Source organism: Macrobrachium rosenbergii, chromosome 26 (genome assembly GCF_040412425.1).
Source record: "Macrobrachium rosenbergii isolate ZJJX-2024 chromosome 26, ASM4041242v1, whole genome shotgun sequence".
Lineage (NCBI taxonomy): Eukaryota > Metazoa > Arthropoda > Malacostraca > Decapoda > Palaemonidae > Macrobrachium > Macrobrachium rosenbergii.
In genome coordinates, this window is record NC_089766.1 from 8,841,966 (window position 1) to 8,860,190 (window position 18,225).

Sequence of the window (18,225 nt, forward strand, 5' to 3'; positions counted from 1 at the left end):
ATTAACAATGCACTTGTGTGTTTTGAAACCACGTCACAATAGTAAGTGCACAGAGGTTATAAAGTCAGTAAAGAGGAAGATTATTCATGAAATGTATCTATTACAAGTTTTTCTCTTGACATTTAGCGACAGAATTATGGAGTGTTTGGGTAAATGCAAGTGTGAAAGATAGGTAATTTTATAGAAAAACTTTCATTTTCACCTGTACCAGAAACTTACTGCTACAAAAGATGATGCCCTTTATGAGGAAAGATGTGCTCTCTTACTTTCAGGATGACAGAACTGCAAGCTGTGACGGTGACTGGAGCAGTACCAACATGCCATCCGAGAAAGGAAGTGGTGGTGGGAGCAGTGGAGGAGGAGCAGGAACCGTGAACTTCGGCAGTGGGTCATCCTTATCCAACAGCCGGGAGGAGAGCGGTGATGGTGAGCGCTCCCAGTTTGGTCGAGGTGGCGGCCGGGGGCGAGGGGATACCAGGCGGGGAGGCTCCAGGGGTGGTGGAGGTTCAGGAGGAAGTGTTGGACCTCCCAGCCATGGAGGAGGAGGAGGGGGCCGGGGGCGGTCAGCACCAGGTGTTAGTGGAGGAGGAGGAGGCGGAGGAGGAGGAGGAGGAAGTGGTGGTGGTGGTGGCAGTAGTGGCAAATCGGGGCAAACTGAAGAGGGAGGAAAACATGCCAGTGTTGATGGTGGGTCTCAGGATTCAGCTGTTGCTGCTAATCGCAAATTGCAGCAGAGCAGGTATGACCGTATGCCACCCAGATTCCAGAAGAGGAGAGATTTTGAGCGGGAGAGGCGTGGTGGTGGTGGTGGGGGTGGTGGCGGAAGTAACAAGAGAGGGCGTGTTAGTCAAGTCGCAGGTACAATGTCTGGATCAGGGTCGGCAGCAACATCAACAGCTAATTCTGTAAAAAATGGCATGAAAGAAGGAACCCCCGAAACAACAGAAGAGGCAGATTGGGAGACGGCCTCAGAGAGCAGTGACCCAGAGGCTCGTAAGGAGAACAAAGAGAAGAGCAGCAGCAGCAAGATAGAACATCACCAGCCCTCACATCCACACCGCAAGGGTAGCAAGACTGAAAGGAAGATAGGAGGTGGAGGAGGAGGAGGCAGCAACGGCAGCAGTGGTGGAGGCGGGAGTGGAATGTGGCCTCTGTCTTCCTCGTCAGCAGGTGGGGGCTTAGCACTGGGACGTAATTCCCTTGGCAAAGACAATAAAGCGGAGAGTCCAGGTGCTCCCCAGAGTTCTAGCCAGCAACAACCACAACAGCAACAGCAGAGGTTTGGTGAGAAGAAGGCTCCTCCCCCCAAAAATGAGAAAGCTATTAAGAATGGTCCCTCAGGTGGTGGTGGTGGAAAGGGCATCACTAAGAATGAAACTACTACTGTCAAACAAGTGCATGAAATAAAGATAAACCCTAGCATGGTACACCAGGCTCTCTCTGAAGTCACCAACAAAAGTAGTAGTTCTAAGCCCAAGCAAGAGAAAGCCAACCCATTGGAGGGCATCGACTTGAATAATTATGCTAGTAAGTAGTTTCCTCAGTTGCCATTTCCACAACAACAATCCATGTTCACACACCAACTCTTGATCAGAATGAGAGATTAAGATTCAGGCTGTAGTAGCCCTCTTCAGGTGATGAGATTGCTTTAGCATAAGAGCTAAGAAAGAAAAAGGAAAAGATTTTGGAGCCTTTTATTTCACCAAGCTGATTGTCAGTGTTTTTTGCATTGAACTTTTATAATCCTTGATTTTTTTTTTATGGTTTTTTGAGAATTCTCGTTTGATTTTTTTTTTTTTTTTTTTGCATGCTACTAATACACCTGGGATTTAGAAAATTTTAGTCATTTAGATGGAACTAATAATAATGATAATAATAACTGTGAATTGGTTTGTAGTTTGTGTAATGCTTGTCTGCACTTTAGTTGTGTGCTTTTCAGTAACTTTTGCTAAAGCAATTGAGCCATATTAAAGTTGGACATAGATTGTTCATTTTAATTGTTATTGTTTGTTGTTATTATTATTGTTATTATTATAGTTTTTTTTTTACACATTATTGTAGATGTTTTCTAACTTTTCCTGTAGATGTGTGGTTTTTATAAAGCCAGTAATGGGTGTTTATTAATATTATTAATGCATTGAATTTCATATGGCAAGAGAAATAAAAGTATTTCATGTATGTTTCTTGTTTTGTAACTTTCAGGTGTTGTGATAGTTGATGACCAACCCCAGGTTTCGGAACTCATCAGCGATATATTGGATGCCAACGATGGGTTCAAGGAAGTAACAAAGCGGAAGACTGGCAAAGAGAAGAACAAAGGTCCTCTTGATGAGCCGTGTGGTACCATAACATCTGTTACTGCTGAACCTGTGTCTGCTGGAGTTGCAACCAATGTTGGTAGCCCAGCGCCAACTGCTGCTTCTAAGAAACAATCTAAGGAAAAGAAAAGTCGACCTAGTAAGTCTGGAGGGTTTGAGAGGTCCAGGCAGAGTAAGCTGCCTCCCAGATTAGCTAAACAGAGAGAAAACAATCGCATTAATGCAATGAAATCGTCTGCTGCAGCTGGTTCTAGTAGTCCTGTGGAATCTCCTACCAATACTCTGTTCCCAGTGAAAGACTCCACATCTGGTGGTGGGTCTATACCTCCCCCACCTAAGAATGCATGGGACAAGCCTTTGACAGCTGCTCTGCGAGCTAACTCGCCATCTCAGGCTACAATTACCCTGGATGGAACAACTCCATCTGCTGCTAAGCCAGTGTCCTTTGATAATCATGACAGTGGTGTAGAAATTAGTGATCAGCCAAATTCTGGTGGGAGTAGTCAGCGTTCAAGCCCTAGTGACGATCCCACTACCACTAACTTTGCTAAGGTGGACAAAAGTACACTAGATGGCACGTCTGTTCCTTCACAGACAATTATTATTGAGAACACAAACTTCAAAGCTGCAGGAATTGTTAATGCTACAGTTGGAGCTGAATACAAAGCCAAGTTTGGAGATGCTCCGAAACCTCAGAGGCAGAGGGAGAACAGAGACAGGAAAAGCGTATCCCCTGACTCAACGTTGTCATTGAAGGAAGAAAAGGAAAAGTCTGAAAAGGCCGAGCCTATTGAGCTCCCCTTAAGTTTTCCAACCAAAGTTGAGGAGAGTGGTGCTGATATGAAATTAGATTTCACTTTTGATTCTGGATTAGCTGAGGTTCCTGGTTCTGTAACCACAAAGGGTATCAGTTTGCCTCGGTCACTTGTTATGACCACGGGTAGTATGCAGAGCCCAATATCACCATCGACAGACGATCTTAATTTGAAGATTGCGTCTGTCAAGAAAGTGTGGGAGACCATGGCACCTGTACCTGAACATGCTGAAGATGTTACAAGCTCAGTAGCATTTTCTAGTCCCAGTTTGTCTGCAGTTGACAGTGTAGCTGGACTAGATCATTCTCCTGCATTGGAAGCCTCTTTCACACCTAAGGATTCGCCAGTTGTAGTTGGCTCGTGTGAAGATCCTACCCAGGATGTGGGAGGTGGTTATCAGGGAGGATCCCCACTGCAACAAGGAGCAGCAATGGCCAGTGCCATGGTCTATACATCTGCAGCAGCAGCATACACCTCTAATGCAGGTGCCTCTTTAACAAAAGCTGAAGTCAGTCGATCAGGAAATGTCTGCAAGGTTAAACCTCAACAGCAAGCAACAAGCAATTCTGTGTCACCAGGCCCAGGTGGTTCTTCTCTTGGGATAACAGGGTCTCTCTCACCTCCTTTAGCTTCTGGTTCTGCTGGCCCTTCAAGTAGTATGTATCAGACTCTAGGAAGCACAGCTCCCTTTGGAGGCATTGGTGGAGCTATTCCTTCCCCTCCAATGATGTTTAACTCAAACCAACAACTACCCCAAACAGGTCTGTACCAGCCATTCCTGGAAGGAACTCCAGTACTTGGGCAAAGAGGTGCATCACAGTTTTCCCAATACCCACCTTATGGCTTAGGTCAGGGATTAAGTAGTAATGCCTTTGGCCAGCAGTCAATGTTTTTACAAACTCCTCCACCTCTCACTACTCCTGATTTATATACCAACAATCTATCACAGTATCGATTGCAGCCTACTGCAGGTGTTACAGGTTTTGGGCAAAGTCAACCTCAGAACCAAAACACTGTGCTTATTTCATCAGCATCTAATTCACTCATGTCATCTGCAGTGAAACCTTCGTCACAAACGTTCGGCAACTCTCAACAGAATTTCGGTACCATTGGGTCTAAGGCTGGCACACCATTCCAGCAGAGTGGCTTAGGGACTGCCTTACAGGGTGGACCACAGCCCTCTCAATTGTACATATATGATCCCAGCCAGCCCATGGGTCTTTTAGGGTCTCAGTTGGTCCAAAGGCCTGGTGTCCAAAATTCTGTTATTCAGGCTATTCAGCCCCCAAGCTCCTTCTACTCTAATAATGGGGCAGCAGGTGCTCCAGGGGCACCACCTCCAACAGCCCCTCCCACAGGCCCTGGGGGACCACAGCAGGCATCTGTGGCAGCTGCAGCAGCAGGGTTTTATACAGCTTCGGGGTCACCACTTCAGGCAGCAGTGCAACAACAAGCCCAGCCACCTTTACAAACACCACCAGCAGCCTACAGCTTGCAAGGCTTTGGCAATCAGTCTCAAGGACCAGCAGGTGTAGGGATGCAGGGGTTTGGGTCAAGTATGAGCCTGGCAGCACAGCAGATAGGAGCGCAGGCTTTTCGTGGAGGTCCAGCTCTTCAAGCTAGCTTTCTCAAATCTCTGCAACCAGGAGCCAACATACAGGACACTGCAACACGGCAACAACTGAAATCTCCAGGGGCAGCACAGAATTCTTTCACGTCTGCATTTTTTCCCCCATCAAGTGAGTTTTGTACTTATTGGTTTGTAGTTTGATTTGACTCCCTGGATTTCTTCTAATATAAGGAATTTACCCCCCTTGGAGTGCTAGAAAGGCATCAAACTCTAATTTATCATTCTTTGGGAAGCAGTAAATTGCCAAATTTCCTCCAGAATAGCTTTTGAGAAAAGTGCTTTGATACATTTCTCATGTTAGAAATTGACAGCTGTTTTTCTAGTATTGCTACCTAACACCACCTTGATGTCTCCCAAGAAAAGCATTTTGATGTAATAAGAAATGTAAATTTTAATGTTACTGAATATTATTATCATCTCCCCCTCCATCAAACATGTAGCTTTTAATTTGAAATTCTAAATAGGATGATATATAATGTAATGTATTGCCATTTTTTGAAATTCCATTTTTGATAAAATGACAGATTGCATTTACCTTTTAGGCTAAAGCCTCCATTTTTCTCCTTCGTCTAAGATAATTGGTCAAAGTTTGATTTATTTTTTTCTGAGGTTTCCTCCTAAGTTTATGAAGCACAGGCACTGGATAGAGTCATTTTAAGACGTGTTCACCATTTAGGTTTTTTATTGTTGAGACGGAAACAGAAGTAGCAAGTGCTTAGTTTTAAATTATTCTTGGAATATGCCACTCCCTTTTCAGGTGGCATATCATCAGTGAACAGCAGTGGTAACAGCAGCTGCAATACTAATAGCAGCAGTAATCACAGTGGCTCTGGCATCCCTCAGATATCGTCGCCCAAGACTCAGAATCGCAAGATGACCACCCAGTCAGGCTTATCTCATCAGAGCTCAAATCGAAATGCATCTTATCCCACACAGAATGCATCACAAGTCAGTATAAGATTTTATTGTAGTTTTTGAAGATAAGTCTATGACTTGTATTCAATTCTATTTTTTTAAAGAGAGTCTTGTTGCTCTCTCAGCTTGATTTTCACATCCAATCTTTGCATATATTTTTTGTCTTTAATATTCCTCAGTTGAACCAAGGTGTGAAGTATCAAAATTTTGAAATATTTTTGTTCCAAGTTTCATCAGTATTCAACCATTACAGGTGTAATTGTACAGTTTTAGTCTTTTCCAAAATTCTAACAGATGATGAGTGGTAGCCTTAGGTCTTCAGGGATGGTGATGGGCCTTAGAGGCCAGCTTCCGATGGGGAGCCAGAGTGGTGGCTTAGGGGGACCTGCTGCTGGCATGGGTGGAACTAGTTCTCGATTTTCCAACCCAGGCCCCATCCAGCGACCTCCAGCCTCTCAGGGACCAGGAGCTAATAGCAGTCATCGCAGTGGCCGAGGGCAGTCTCAAGGTCAACAGCAACAGCAGCAGCAGCAACAAACCCAGCAAAGGAGTTCAAATCCTCCGAGCTCGGCCCAGCAAGCAAAGCTCAGAGCTGATGCTCTGAGCACAACTCAGGCTTTCTTTAACCGAGATGGTAAGGACAAATGCTGCAGCTGGCAACAAAGTCTCTAACATGTTTCCTAGAGTTCAAAGTAGGTTATTGCTTATCTCATTCTTCCATTCACTCTCCTCCCCTTTCCTCCTTTATTCCCCATATCCTTAGTTTTTTAGGATTTCTGTATGGTCAGTATGTTTAGCAAGTGTTTTTATTTTTATGTAAGTCATGGGACCATTTTCTTTTACACCAGAACGATGACCCGTCTTTCTGTTAATTGTATATTTAGAAATTTGGCAAAATAATGACAGCCATAAATTAATGATTGTTATAATAGCATAGAAAATAGTTTGGTTGTTGACTGAGGCAAATACAGAATGGTTTTGTTTGGGGTTGTCTCTAACTTGATATATGAGTTATATATGTTGATTTTCCGTATATGTATTTAAATTGCTTGCCTGATGTACTGTTATGGGAATTTTTACTTTATTTGTATTCCCACTTTTAATACCATTAACATTTCATCTCCCTACAGCAAATAAACCAGAGAAGAAAATAGAGGATAAGCCTTCGGATTCTATAACATCCAAAGATGATATGTCGTCAGACAAAGTGTCTGCAACACCTGCTACTGTTGCTGATGGCCCACCAAAGTGAAACAGGCTGAATCTGATATTTTAAGAGAGTAAGAGAAAAGTAAAGAAATAAGTGAATTTTCTCTTTGTATTTATACATAGGTGATATGGACTGGGAATTATAAATCTGATGGTGGTGACGAATAGAATTTCAGTTATTGTTTATTTATGACAAAGTGTATAAATGGAAAAAAAAAAAAAATCATGACATACTTCTGTTTATGTCAAGTGGTAATGAGTATTTTGCCAGGAACAAAATATTTGTGGTTTATATGTAGAAACAAAGTGCATTCTGTATTGCAGTGATTTTTCCTTCTTTTTGAAAATATGCTTTTTCAGTGCAGTGCTAGAAACATAGACATAACCAATGCTATGGATTCTTTTACTCTTAAAAAGTGTTTTATGCATGTGAAACGGTGCATATATAGTTACTTTGGGTTTATTTTTTTTTTCTTTATTGTATCTTGCTGAAAACTTAAAGGATGGTTTAGTGGGAAAAGGCACTCTCTCAAGTGCTGGTTCATATTGTTATATTACACATCTGGAAGAAGTGTGTGATGCACCAAGTCTCTCTTCTACTAGTTCTTAATCCCTAATGTTGGGTTTTTCTTAACTCCAAACATGATCATGTTAATGAAAGGATCAATATTTCTTGGACGTAGTACAGAATAGGATTAGAAAGGATCGTTTTTCTTTTTCTTTTTCCAAAAAAGAGGAGGGAGTATACCATGCTGTAGAAAGGTATATTCCTCATCATTTAAAGAGTAATGTTAATATAATAAAAGCCAGAGACATTGTGAGTGGCATTTATTTAGAGAAATGCAGGTTTCCAGAGAAATTTTTCAAAGAAATTAATGTAATGATGATAAGTTTAGACTTAAAAATTATGCAAAAGATGAGTTGTCCCTCTCGTCATGTACATGGGGAAGGCCTGACTTATTCTTTGCCATTTTCTATGAAGGAATAATAGTAAGGATGCAAGGGAGGTCACCTCTGACGGTGTTTCGACTGCTGGACACGGCGCCAACCTACTGCTGAGGAACCTGGGGCCACTGCTTTACCTACCTTATAATTGGACATATGGCGACAGAATATATATATATAAAAGTATATATATCCATATTCCCCCTTACTATTACCCTTTTAATTGCCACAACGTATGTATTATGTACGGGAAAACAAAAAATTGTGAAAGAGCGAACGAGAGGGGGGCTTCTTGATGTACCCGTTGGGCCTCTCGGCTGCGGCGGCACCACTGCCCCTGATGCTGCTGCCTCCTCCTTGTGCCCGGGTAGAGCTTCGTGGGTCATCATCATGTTCTTTTCTCTCCTCATGAGTTAGTGGCATTTTACCATGTATGACTTGATCGTTCCCCTCATTGTTACGCTGTTAAATAGCGCACTACGGGCAACTCTGGGAGGGCTTCGTGTTGCTTCACGTGGCTGTGGCAGCTAGCCGGTGTGGTTCAGTAAACTATACATGAATATAATATACATAAATCTATAAGTTGGCCGAGGCCGCGTTTCCTTGCCCCAACCACACTTGGCGTAACCACTACCCACGTGGCACGCCTATGTCACAGTTTTTAATTTTAATTGGCCCCACTATTGAATACTTGGATGGGACTCTTTTTACACCCCTCTGCTTTTATACTACTGAATCAGAGCGAGTGAGGGGTGTATTGCCGCCTCAGACACTCCTAGCAGCAAGCTCAACACACCTACTTGTGTAGTTGTCTTATTGCAATAAACTCGATGTCTCCTGATGCTAGTTGTTTCATTTGAGCTCCCCCAAAAAACTGAGCGAGGCATTTAGATTCATGTGGAGGAAACCGGGAGAATTGGTCAAGTAATTGTGTTCTTCTGGTATTTTTAGTAATGTTTTGCTAGAGAGAACTAGTGTAATTATCCAAACCAGTTCTGCTGGGTTGGATAAACATCTCAGATGTATGGAAATTGTTATTGTGTACAGGTAGTCCCGCTGCATGCAACTAAATCATTCTCATAAATATAATAATAGTTCCGGGCTTCCTAAGGAAATATAACATTGATATACCATTGTGCGTAGTAGGCTGCAATGTGAATAGTCAGTACACTCACCCTTTAGAAGTCAAAATAAGCCACGAAAACAATTTTTGGCAGCCAGTTTCAACTACTGTAAATGTAAAATAAAACTTGACCTTTTAAAGAATTTTAATTTTGATTATAAGGTTAGTATTATGCGTAGTATGCTTGAATGTGAATAGTTAATACCTGGAATAGTTCAGAGATAACGTGCCACCAATACAATTTTGCGAGCCTGTTTGAAGTGCTGAATAACACGGCTGAAGCATTTTGAATGCTCTTGAAAGTCCAATCAATTCACAATTGCTTCCGGCGCTTGGTCTTCAAGACCTAATTTTCATAATCCATTAATCCACAATTGCAGAAGGTATATTGGCAACACTCATTTGGCCTACGATAATTCTTTATTAATCCTTATGACCCAGAGCCAAATGGAGTTGGTTTTGTGCCCAGCAACGTGATTCAGGTTTCAAGAGAAAATATATCCTTTAAGAAAGTCAGAATCAGACATTTAAATTATACCCGATTAAATTAACTTAAAATTATTACTGTAATATTTAAGGTTGAATTATATTAAGCATGAACCCTAAAAGTCAAGCGATTGAGGGAAGATGATCTCTATATAGTGTGGTTAAGCTATGCAGTAACGCAGAAAAATTTATATTACCGTTACACGAGTGAGTTGGTGTATGCAAACTCGGGTTTTATGTACACAAAGTGAGAGGTACTAGTAATTTGCAAAAATATTCAAAGTTTATTTCAGATGCATTTCTATAGAAAATGTGTGAAACCTAGATGGGAGAAATCGAAAAGGCTATGCTTTTAAAGCAAGCTCTCACTAAATAATGAAAAATAAAAAAAAAAAAAGTAACTGAATGGGTGTTAATCAAATATAAACAGAAAAAACTGACTAGTAGTATATAAGTAATGAGCAAGGAACTTCCACTTTTAATACCTCAGACCGTCAACATGGCCGTGCTGTAGTTGTTTTTAATTACAAACATTCCATCTTACAGAAATGAAGTTAGTTACTTTAGTGTGAAAATTATTGGTAATCAAGAAGCAGAAGGCAATTGTAAGAACTTTTAAAGTAGAGTGGTGAGATGACTTAGTAAAGATTGCCAAGCTGGATTATTGTAACTACGGAAAGAGCTCAAATAAATATTGTTAAAAAGTGTATACCGTAGACAAGATTCCCTCAGTAAAACGTTGTCTCAATCATGGATCGAAGTTAATCCACGATTAAAGTCGGGAAAGCTAATCATAACTTGCTGTGTTTATTATTATAATTCGCCAACTTAGCAGAAAACCGCTAAACTTAGCGTATTGTAAACTGCTATTGAGGTTAGCGGGAAATTTGGCGGATTTTGATTTGAGTTTAGGGGATTTATAGCGGATTTTGATTAACTTTAGGGATTTACAGCTGATAGGCAGAAACAAATGAAATTTGTTATAATATGAAATTAGAAAATTTTCATTAGAATTCAAGGTTAAATCATACTTTGAAAAAAATCCTACAATGCAACACTGAAAGTAAATATTGGCAGCGCTGTGCGAGTAAGAGTCCCTGCCCTTATCCCCAATATTCAAATACCAAAAGGCCATTACCTCTACTACCGATCCGGTACCCACTAAACCGCGTGACGTAAGTCAATCGGTATGTATATTTTCACTGCTTTTGAATCTGAGAATGCATTTATCCAGTTATTTTTGTAAGAAGGGGTTTGGGGTTATATTTATAATATATATATATATATATATATATATATATATATATATATATATATATATATATATATATATATATATATATATATATATATATATATATATATATATATATATATATATATATATATATATATATATATATATATGAAAGAATAATGCAAATTTGAGATAAACAGTGTGATAACGTCACAGAAAAGTTACGAACCGAACATGAAATAGACACGTTCATAGCAGAAATTGGTCCTTCATTCGATTAACTAGAACGAAGTGACAGTGTTGTCACCTCAGTGCTTTAGCAATAGTTGTTGTAAGTTGGTACGTAAGACAGACAACCTACCTTATCCGTCAATCAGAGTCCGAAATACGCTCAACCTTACAGGAAAAGCTGGGAAAATTTACCCGAGTTTAAAGACTGGCTGAAGCTGGTAGAGACTAATAATAAAGCATATGTATTTTGCAATTTTGAAATGATAGCAAAGTTGAGTGAATTGCGTAATTATGGCCGGAGTGCCAAACAATGCGAAAGCTTCGGAATCATTTACAAGCGTTCTGCAGTTGAAAATAAGTTTTTCCAAAGTTTTTACCGAGAAATACGCAACCAGTAATGCTGAGGGAAGTTTAACGTTATTTGTTACACAGCATATGCCATTTTAGCTACGGATCCCCTTGTTGAAGTCTAAGAAATAGACTTCACGACAACTTTGAGGTATTGCGGAAAATGTCCCCTTTTTCCATCCAGGAAAGCTTAAACCAGGTAAAAAAATCCTGTCAATGACATTGCAGAGTTATTTCATGGTGATGTTGAAAATACTGAGAAATGAAAATCAATGGCACAACTTACTCTGATTAAAGTCCAACGGCGTGAAAAAAAGGCAACTGCAAATTTCTGGATCGAATTAGGAAACTATTGAGATGCATCGGATGTAATCCATACGAGTAATTATGTGACTTAGCTACCGTTGTGCGTATTGTCACTTCCTTACTCGAATGCAAAAGTTGAGAGGCTTTCAACCAACGTAATATTGCTAAGAGTAAACTTAGAAACAGACCTGGCCTGGTCTCAAATCTATTAATGCAGTGAGTTCAATTCGAAGTGGCCTAAGAAGAAGGACTGTTAACCATGTTATCTTCCAAAAGATGTACTTGATAAAATCGATCCCATGGCTGCATAGGCATATATCGTTCTGCAAGCAATTCCAGGAAGTTCATTCAACAAGCACTTTATCCATGGAAACGTTGGAGGACGACGATGAAGACAATTTGTTTTCCACAAGATTTCCAAAGTTATTTCATTGGGGTGCCAGTATTGCCAGGACACATTTTAAAACAATGAAACGGTAAATAAACATAGCTATACACATTTGAAGTGTGTTACATTTATATTATCTCTATTTTTTTTAGATTTACCGGATTTTTTTGAAAAAAAAACGGATTTTGAAGGTCGCATTTGGCAACACTTCAGTCACCCAAAGTTTTGACAGGCCCTTGACAATATATAAACAATTCTCAAATTTTGCTATACGCGATGAGTTTTTATAGAGAAATATAAGTAAACCATCAAGGTTGAATGATTATTTGTTCCGTGAAGCCCACCTGCTAGTTAATAGGACAAGACCCTGAACTGAGAGCAGCATTTTATTCTCACCCACGGCAAGATGCCAAAAGAAAAGATGGCGGGAAATGTGTTCGTAAACACGGCCTTCGGCTAACGACCATTTTGTCGTTTATAGCCTAATTCTCAGGATTTTATGTAAAACGTCGATATATCCGAATTAAAGTATGAATAAAATTAACTCGTAATATATTTTTAGCCATGTAGTTTTTGTATATGAGAACTGTAAAGTGATTATTAAACTTTCCTCGAACCCTTTCGGAGAACGGAGGGCCCATTAGCCAGACCTGTGGCTCGGCTGTTGTTGCTTCGCTCAGGTATTTAAGTATTATTGAATCCGTTTCCCGAGGTACTGTTTTGCGTGCATTTGCAGTCCTATTGGTTGTAAGTGGTTAAATACGTGATACTTCAAAGCTAGCGAAGGAAAATAGCCAATTAAACTTGGTGGTTAGGACGATGTTTACTTCGCTTGACACGAGGCTACAAAGGACCTAAAAATATAACCTGAATCGGGCCTGTTCAACCCCGATAGGTCAAAGGGCATCCCAGGTAAAGGGTTCCTATGTTAAGGAAAATCTGCTTTATTCTGTGTAGGTTTGAGTCGGGTACAGTTGAATTTCCAATATCATCGTGGTAGCCAGAGTCTTGGAAGGCTAGACTGCCGTAGGCAAACTAGAGCTTATGCTGGGGTACATTTATTTTCAGGGTTGTGGGACCTGACCGACTAACCTTTGCACACCCTGGGCAAAGGTAGCCCGTAAAATGTGAGAGCTAACCCTAAAAAAGGCACATGATGTCTCATAGGGGGGTGTCTGGGCGGGTCCTTTTCACTGCATGTCACCTTAGGGTAGGTTAGGTTAGGGTGGGTTAGTGCTGTCAGTGCACCTTACGTGGTACACTGTAGGCACTACTTAAGGGTCTTTGCAGCATCCCTTTGCCCCCTAGCTGCAACCTCTTAACCACGCCCCTCTAGGTTTGGTAACTAGGCTTCCAGGTTACGGGCAAGATGGCCGCCCTGTTTAGGCTAGTACGAGCCCCCGGCGATGGACTAAAAACAGACACGACTGTAAACATCATAAACATGAACGAGAGACCAAAGCCCCTGAAAGTTGGGTTAGTGCTGTCAGTGCACCTCACGGGGTGTACTGTGGGCATTACTAAAGGTTCCTTTGGCCCCAAGTTGCAACCCCTTTCATTCCTTTTACTGTACCTCGACTCATATTCTATTTCTTCCACCTTCTCCTAACAATTATTTCGTAATGCAACTGTGAAGTTTTCCTCCTGTTACACCTTTCAAACCTACCTACTCTCAGTTTCCTTTCCAGCTCCGAATAACCTCATTGGCCCCAGCCCCAGTGCTTGGCCTTTGGCCTAAACTTTATATTCCATTCCGAGAGGCCAAAGCATAGTGCAAAGCATGAATGAAAGGCAGTAAATGTTTCAGTCGGCGACTGGGCGGAAACTAAGCTGAGGTAGTAGTAGCCTTCAGTCTTACCGAGGGTAAGGGGTAATTCTAAGTAAGAACTTTGCATGGAGGTATTGTTTATTAAAAATACTTTTTTTTTTTTTTTACAATATAGGATAGGGATGTTTACAATGCAGGACAGGTGAGATAAATATTTACCAAATAATTTGAGAAATTCACCACATATGGTTTGTTTTTGCCCAAAAGATCTGCAGGCCTTTGGGGATTGATGTAAAAACAGGCCAAACAAGACTGTAAATTTCTCACATTATTTCAGTAAATTTCAAATAATTTTTCATTTTCTCAAGAGATCTCACCTGTACTGCATCCTGTAGCCTGTACACTTATCAGTCTTGTTCAGTCAAAGAATTTCGTAAATAAACAATGTCTCCATGCAGAACTCTTCACTAGATTTACCCAAATGTGTTTTTGGTTTGCTTTTTAACCCAAGAGATGCTAGGGGGATGCCACTTACAGATGACGGCAATATTATGCATTTGCAACTTTAGTAATGGAACCAATATTTTCTTGCTAATTTTTTAACATCTCTATTGTTACACATGGTTGTAATCATCTTGTGTCGCAGATTAATAATAAAATATAAGATACTTTTTAAAACTTATATTTAAAAATAATATTTTTTGGAAAGAAAAAATTTTGTCCACAACCACTTTTTAGTTTTGGAGTGCTTTGTGCAGTATTTTATGAGACAATTTCAAATTCTATCATGACAGTATTACTCCGTAGCTATTCAAGGAACACCTATAAAAGTACAAGAAATATTCAACAGTTATTAATTGGTGAAATGGGTGTATATATGTGTATGTTAACTGTCATATGCACACTAACTTTAAAACCAATATCACTATTGTCACTGTCATTGTAATTGTCTATCTCGATACCACTATCTGATGAAAATGAGTAAGCATCATCATCAAAAGCCATTATCTCCAAAATTCACAAAATAAACGAAGATTTATAAAAATCTTCGACCGTTGCTCGACTTCAGGATACAAAAGCGTCCCTGGTTCTGCCCCCCTTCTGACAGAAGGTTTACAATTTTGCTATTTTTATATCCACGATTAAGAGAAATCTGGCATCTTTTATGTTTAAGAGTGAGCTGAATGGCTGGTGAGACTGTAGACGCCATTCAAACAGAGCTCAGGGGAGGGACCAAATTTACCCCAATATTTGAAAATAAAGTCGATAATATTGTTGTCTTCCTAGTGCAACATATAAAGCATTGATTCTAGCGATGTGCAGCACCCTGTTGGTTAAGCAAGGCCTGTGGAAATAAAGCTTGGTGTGTGCAACTCCTTTGCACTGTTATCAAATAATGTAGCCTGGTGCAAGGATATTGCTTGTAGGATATTTAATAGTATTAGACTGTTGCCGTAGCTTAAAGTTGTGATGAAATTTCAACCTAAAGTTATAGGCCTAGGCTAAATATTTTGGTAAAATTATAACATTTCTTTCTTGCCAAATTGATTAAATATATGTAACTATAAGAAACTGTGCTTTTTGTTTTTTGCAGTTTTATGTATACTTCACCCATTTATATGTATAAATAACAAGACAGAAAATTGTAGACTGTATTTCTGTAATCAGTAACAAGCACCAGTCAAATTTCAAAGCACAAAGATGTGGCAAGGGCAGTTACGTAGCCTAACCTAGACTGATATGCTTACTGTACTAAACCAGGACATTGAACTCCCCCAACAGGCAGGTCCTACATGGCCTGGCCCAGAGAGTCATGAATTATACCCACTGTTAGTTTACCGTAAGATTTGAAAGAATTTTCATATGTAAATCTTGGTTCTTAACATAGCTACTTCTGTATTTGTAGTGCAATATCAGGCCACTTGCAAAGCAATCCGTTATTTATCTGCATTTGTTTGCCCTTAAGATGGGTTTTCTTTTGCGTCCAAGAATGGTGATATGATAATATGAAAAGAGATTCTTATGAGAAAGTACTAGCAAGTGAATGGAATATTAAAGCTTTGTATTTGTGAAGACTAGAGGTAGAAAAGATTTGCTTAATGTTTCCCCTTAAAATGCTTTTTAATATTTTGTTACCAGTTAAAACTCACGTGGCAGTACTTCCACTTGTCACTTAGCTGTCATCAATTTGGGTGTATCTGTCCCCCCCCTTCCCCAACAGTAAAAACTGAAATTATCTTTAAAATTTGTAATTTTACTCTATCATGGCATAGCCATTTTTTGTATATTTTTTAAGTAAAATGAATCAGTTTCTTGTATTCCTTTCCTAATAAGTAGTGGTTAGGATGTTAAGGTAAGTTGTGTTTTAATCTATCCCCTCTAATTAATCATGGGTTGTTATATATGCATATTAACAGAACTCCAAAGAGGTTGTGGTGGAATTTTATTAAATAATGGAATAACTGTAAACAATATGGTTGCTTTGTCATCTTGTGTGCATTATAGGGTGCATTTTCTGTAGATGTTTCCATCATTGTCACTGTACTTTCAAATTTATCGTTTTTGTTATGGATCTTGATTTACACCAAGTTTGTTATTTAACATTGTGAATAAATTCCTTTCTTTCAGGAGTGACTATGCATAAAGGGTCTCCATGGTTACCAGAAGGAAATTGGGAATGCCCAGGAGGTGATGGAGGATCTCAGCAGTGGGCAGCTCCACATCAAGTCGGGATAACTCCTCCTGTTGGCCCTCCACCCACAGTGGGACTTCCTTACTCAGATGGCATGCATCAGTGGACAGCACCTCCTGGTGCTGGTCCAGTTCCTCCTATTGGACCTCCACCCCCAATAGGACCTACCCCTCCTATAGGCCCCCCTATTACAGCAGGAGCACTTCCTCCACTGGGCCCCCCACCACCAACTCCCTCTGGACCTCCACCCCCACCACCTGGAGCTCCACCACATACATTCAGTCACTCCAATGCAGGCGTAAAACAGCCCTCAGGTTATCATGGTCAGCAGCCGTACCCAGCCCCAACTGACTTCTATTCTGCCTCAGTAAATCAAAACTTGCCTCATTATGATGCTCAGCATAGCCTTCCACCTATGCCTGTAGCTCATGGTCCTCCTCCAAGACTACCTGCTCCTGCTCCAGATGCTTCCCATTATATGGGCAGTGAGAATATGGGCCATAACCCAGCTTATTATTCTTACCCTCCCCCTCAGGTTGGTCCTCCCTATAATTCTGGATGCTATGATGATGGTGGATGTGCCTGGCCTACACATCCTACATACTCAAACGAGTTCTCTCAGAATGGTTCTGTTAGTGTTGCCCCTCGAAGTAATGGGGGTAAAGAAGGGTGGGATGGCAATGAATGGGGGAAAGGTGGGCACTGGGAGTCTAAACACAGACCATACTCAAAGGAACCGGGTGCCAAATCCTCCAGTGAAAGGTCGCGAGAATCTCCAAGACAGAATTACAGAGAGGGTGATCGTGGGAGGGAGGATCATAGCTCTTCTGCCAGCAGTCAAGAGAATTGTAATTATTCTTCAAGGTAAGTTAGTCTTTATTTGGGTTAAAATAAAGTTAAAAAGGAAAATTGGTGTAATTGCTCATATTTATTTACTGTTCCGTTTCTCCAATTTTAGTAGGTATATAGTGGTAAGGAGGGCTATCATGTAGACCTTTGTTGGGAATGAGTTATAACTGCTGCCATATAGTTAAACCACTGCCAGCTCATCTGTGTTGAATGGGACTTTCTCTGTGACTGGTCATAAGAAAAGACACTTGTAAGAGTAAGTTTACCGTGAGAATTGAATAAATGTTATTTATAATTGTTGGGTAATTGCAAAATGCCTTTCTTTCTGCCAGGTACAAAAGTGAACGTGGAAGTAGAGAATCATCGTATCATAAGGATGATCATTACAGTCAGCGTAGTAGATACTCTGGGGGAAACGATAGGTGGAATCACAGTCAGAATGACAGTCGGGTGAGGAGGTCACACTCCAGGAGTTCCCCAGTACCCTCTTCCAGAAGGAACTTTTCTAGCAGGCATCCCTCTCCTCACAGGAATAGAGAGGGGGAAGCAAGTGATAGGTACTGTATTGATTCTTAATAATTGAGTTCCATTCTCAGAGGATTCAATTAGTTACATTCCCTGAACTTTTACACCTCCTTTGAGATCAAAAGAAACCATTTAGGTATAGATGAAATTGGTTTTTCCAAGTTCCAAGGTCCTGGGAAAGTTTGTACAGTTCACTTAAGGAAATTTTTTGGTTAGGTTGAATGGTTGTTTCAGCAAATTTAGTGAGTTTATTGTTGACCTTACAATATAATAGATAGCTTAATAATGTATACTCCTTGTATGTACACACTGTTTACAAACTGCTTTCTTTAAAATTTTCAAACATTTGTAGGTATGGAAATAATCTCATTATAAACAATATAGTAGTCCTTTGAAATTTATAACACTTTCAAATGTCATAGTTACTAAGTTAATATAGA

At 40.2% G+C, this 18,225-nt stretch overlaps 2 protein-coding genes across 13 annotated transcripts in view; both read left to right on the forward strand.

The window, feature by feature from the left end:
* Positions 1-8,674, forward strand: part of LOC136853011 (protein PRRC2C-like) — a 30,228-nt gene extending 21,554 nt beyond the window's left edge. For 4 of the 11 annotated variants that reach the window (XM_067128147.1, XM_067128149.1, XM_067128148.1 and 1 more), the window contains exons 13-17: positions 273-1,527; positions 2,203-4,872; positions 5,521-5,711; positions 5,973-6,312; positions 6,809-8,674. In XM_067128147.1, coding sequence (XP_066984248.1) covers positions 273-1,527; positions 2,203-4,872; positions 5,521-5,711; positions 5,973-6,312; positions 6,809-6,930 — 4,578 coding nt within the window. In that variant the 3' untranslated portion in view covers positions 6,931-8,674. Of the gene's footprint in view, positions 1-272; positions 1,528-2,202; positions 4,873-5,520; positions 5,712-5,951; positions 6,313-6,808 lie in introns of all 11 variants that reach the window. The other 7 variants (XM_067128152.1, XM_067128153.1, XR_010857294.1 and 4 more) reach the window with 6 other exon arrangements.
* A 3,879-nt stretch (positions 8,675-12,553) lies between these two features.
* drosha (ribonuclease 3 drosha) overlaps positions 12,554-18,225 on the forward strand; it is a 35,490-nt gene continuing 29,818 nt past the window's right edge. The window contains exons 1-3 of one of the 2 annotated variants that reach the window (XM_067128154.1): positions 12,554-12,631; positions 16,348-17,275; positions 17,593-17,817. In XM_067128154.1, the coding sequence (XP_066984255.1) occupies positions 16,356-17,275; positions 17,593-17,817 (1,145 nt within the window). In that variant the 5' untranslated portion in view covers positions 12,554-12,631; positions 16,348-16,355. Of the gene's footprint in view, positions 12,864-16,347; positions 17,276-17,592; positions 17,818-18,225 lie in introns of both variants that reach the window. The other variant, XM_067128155.1, reaches the window with a different exon arrangement.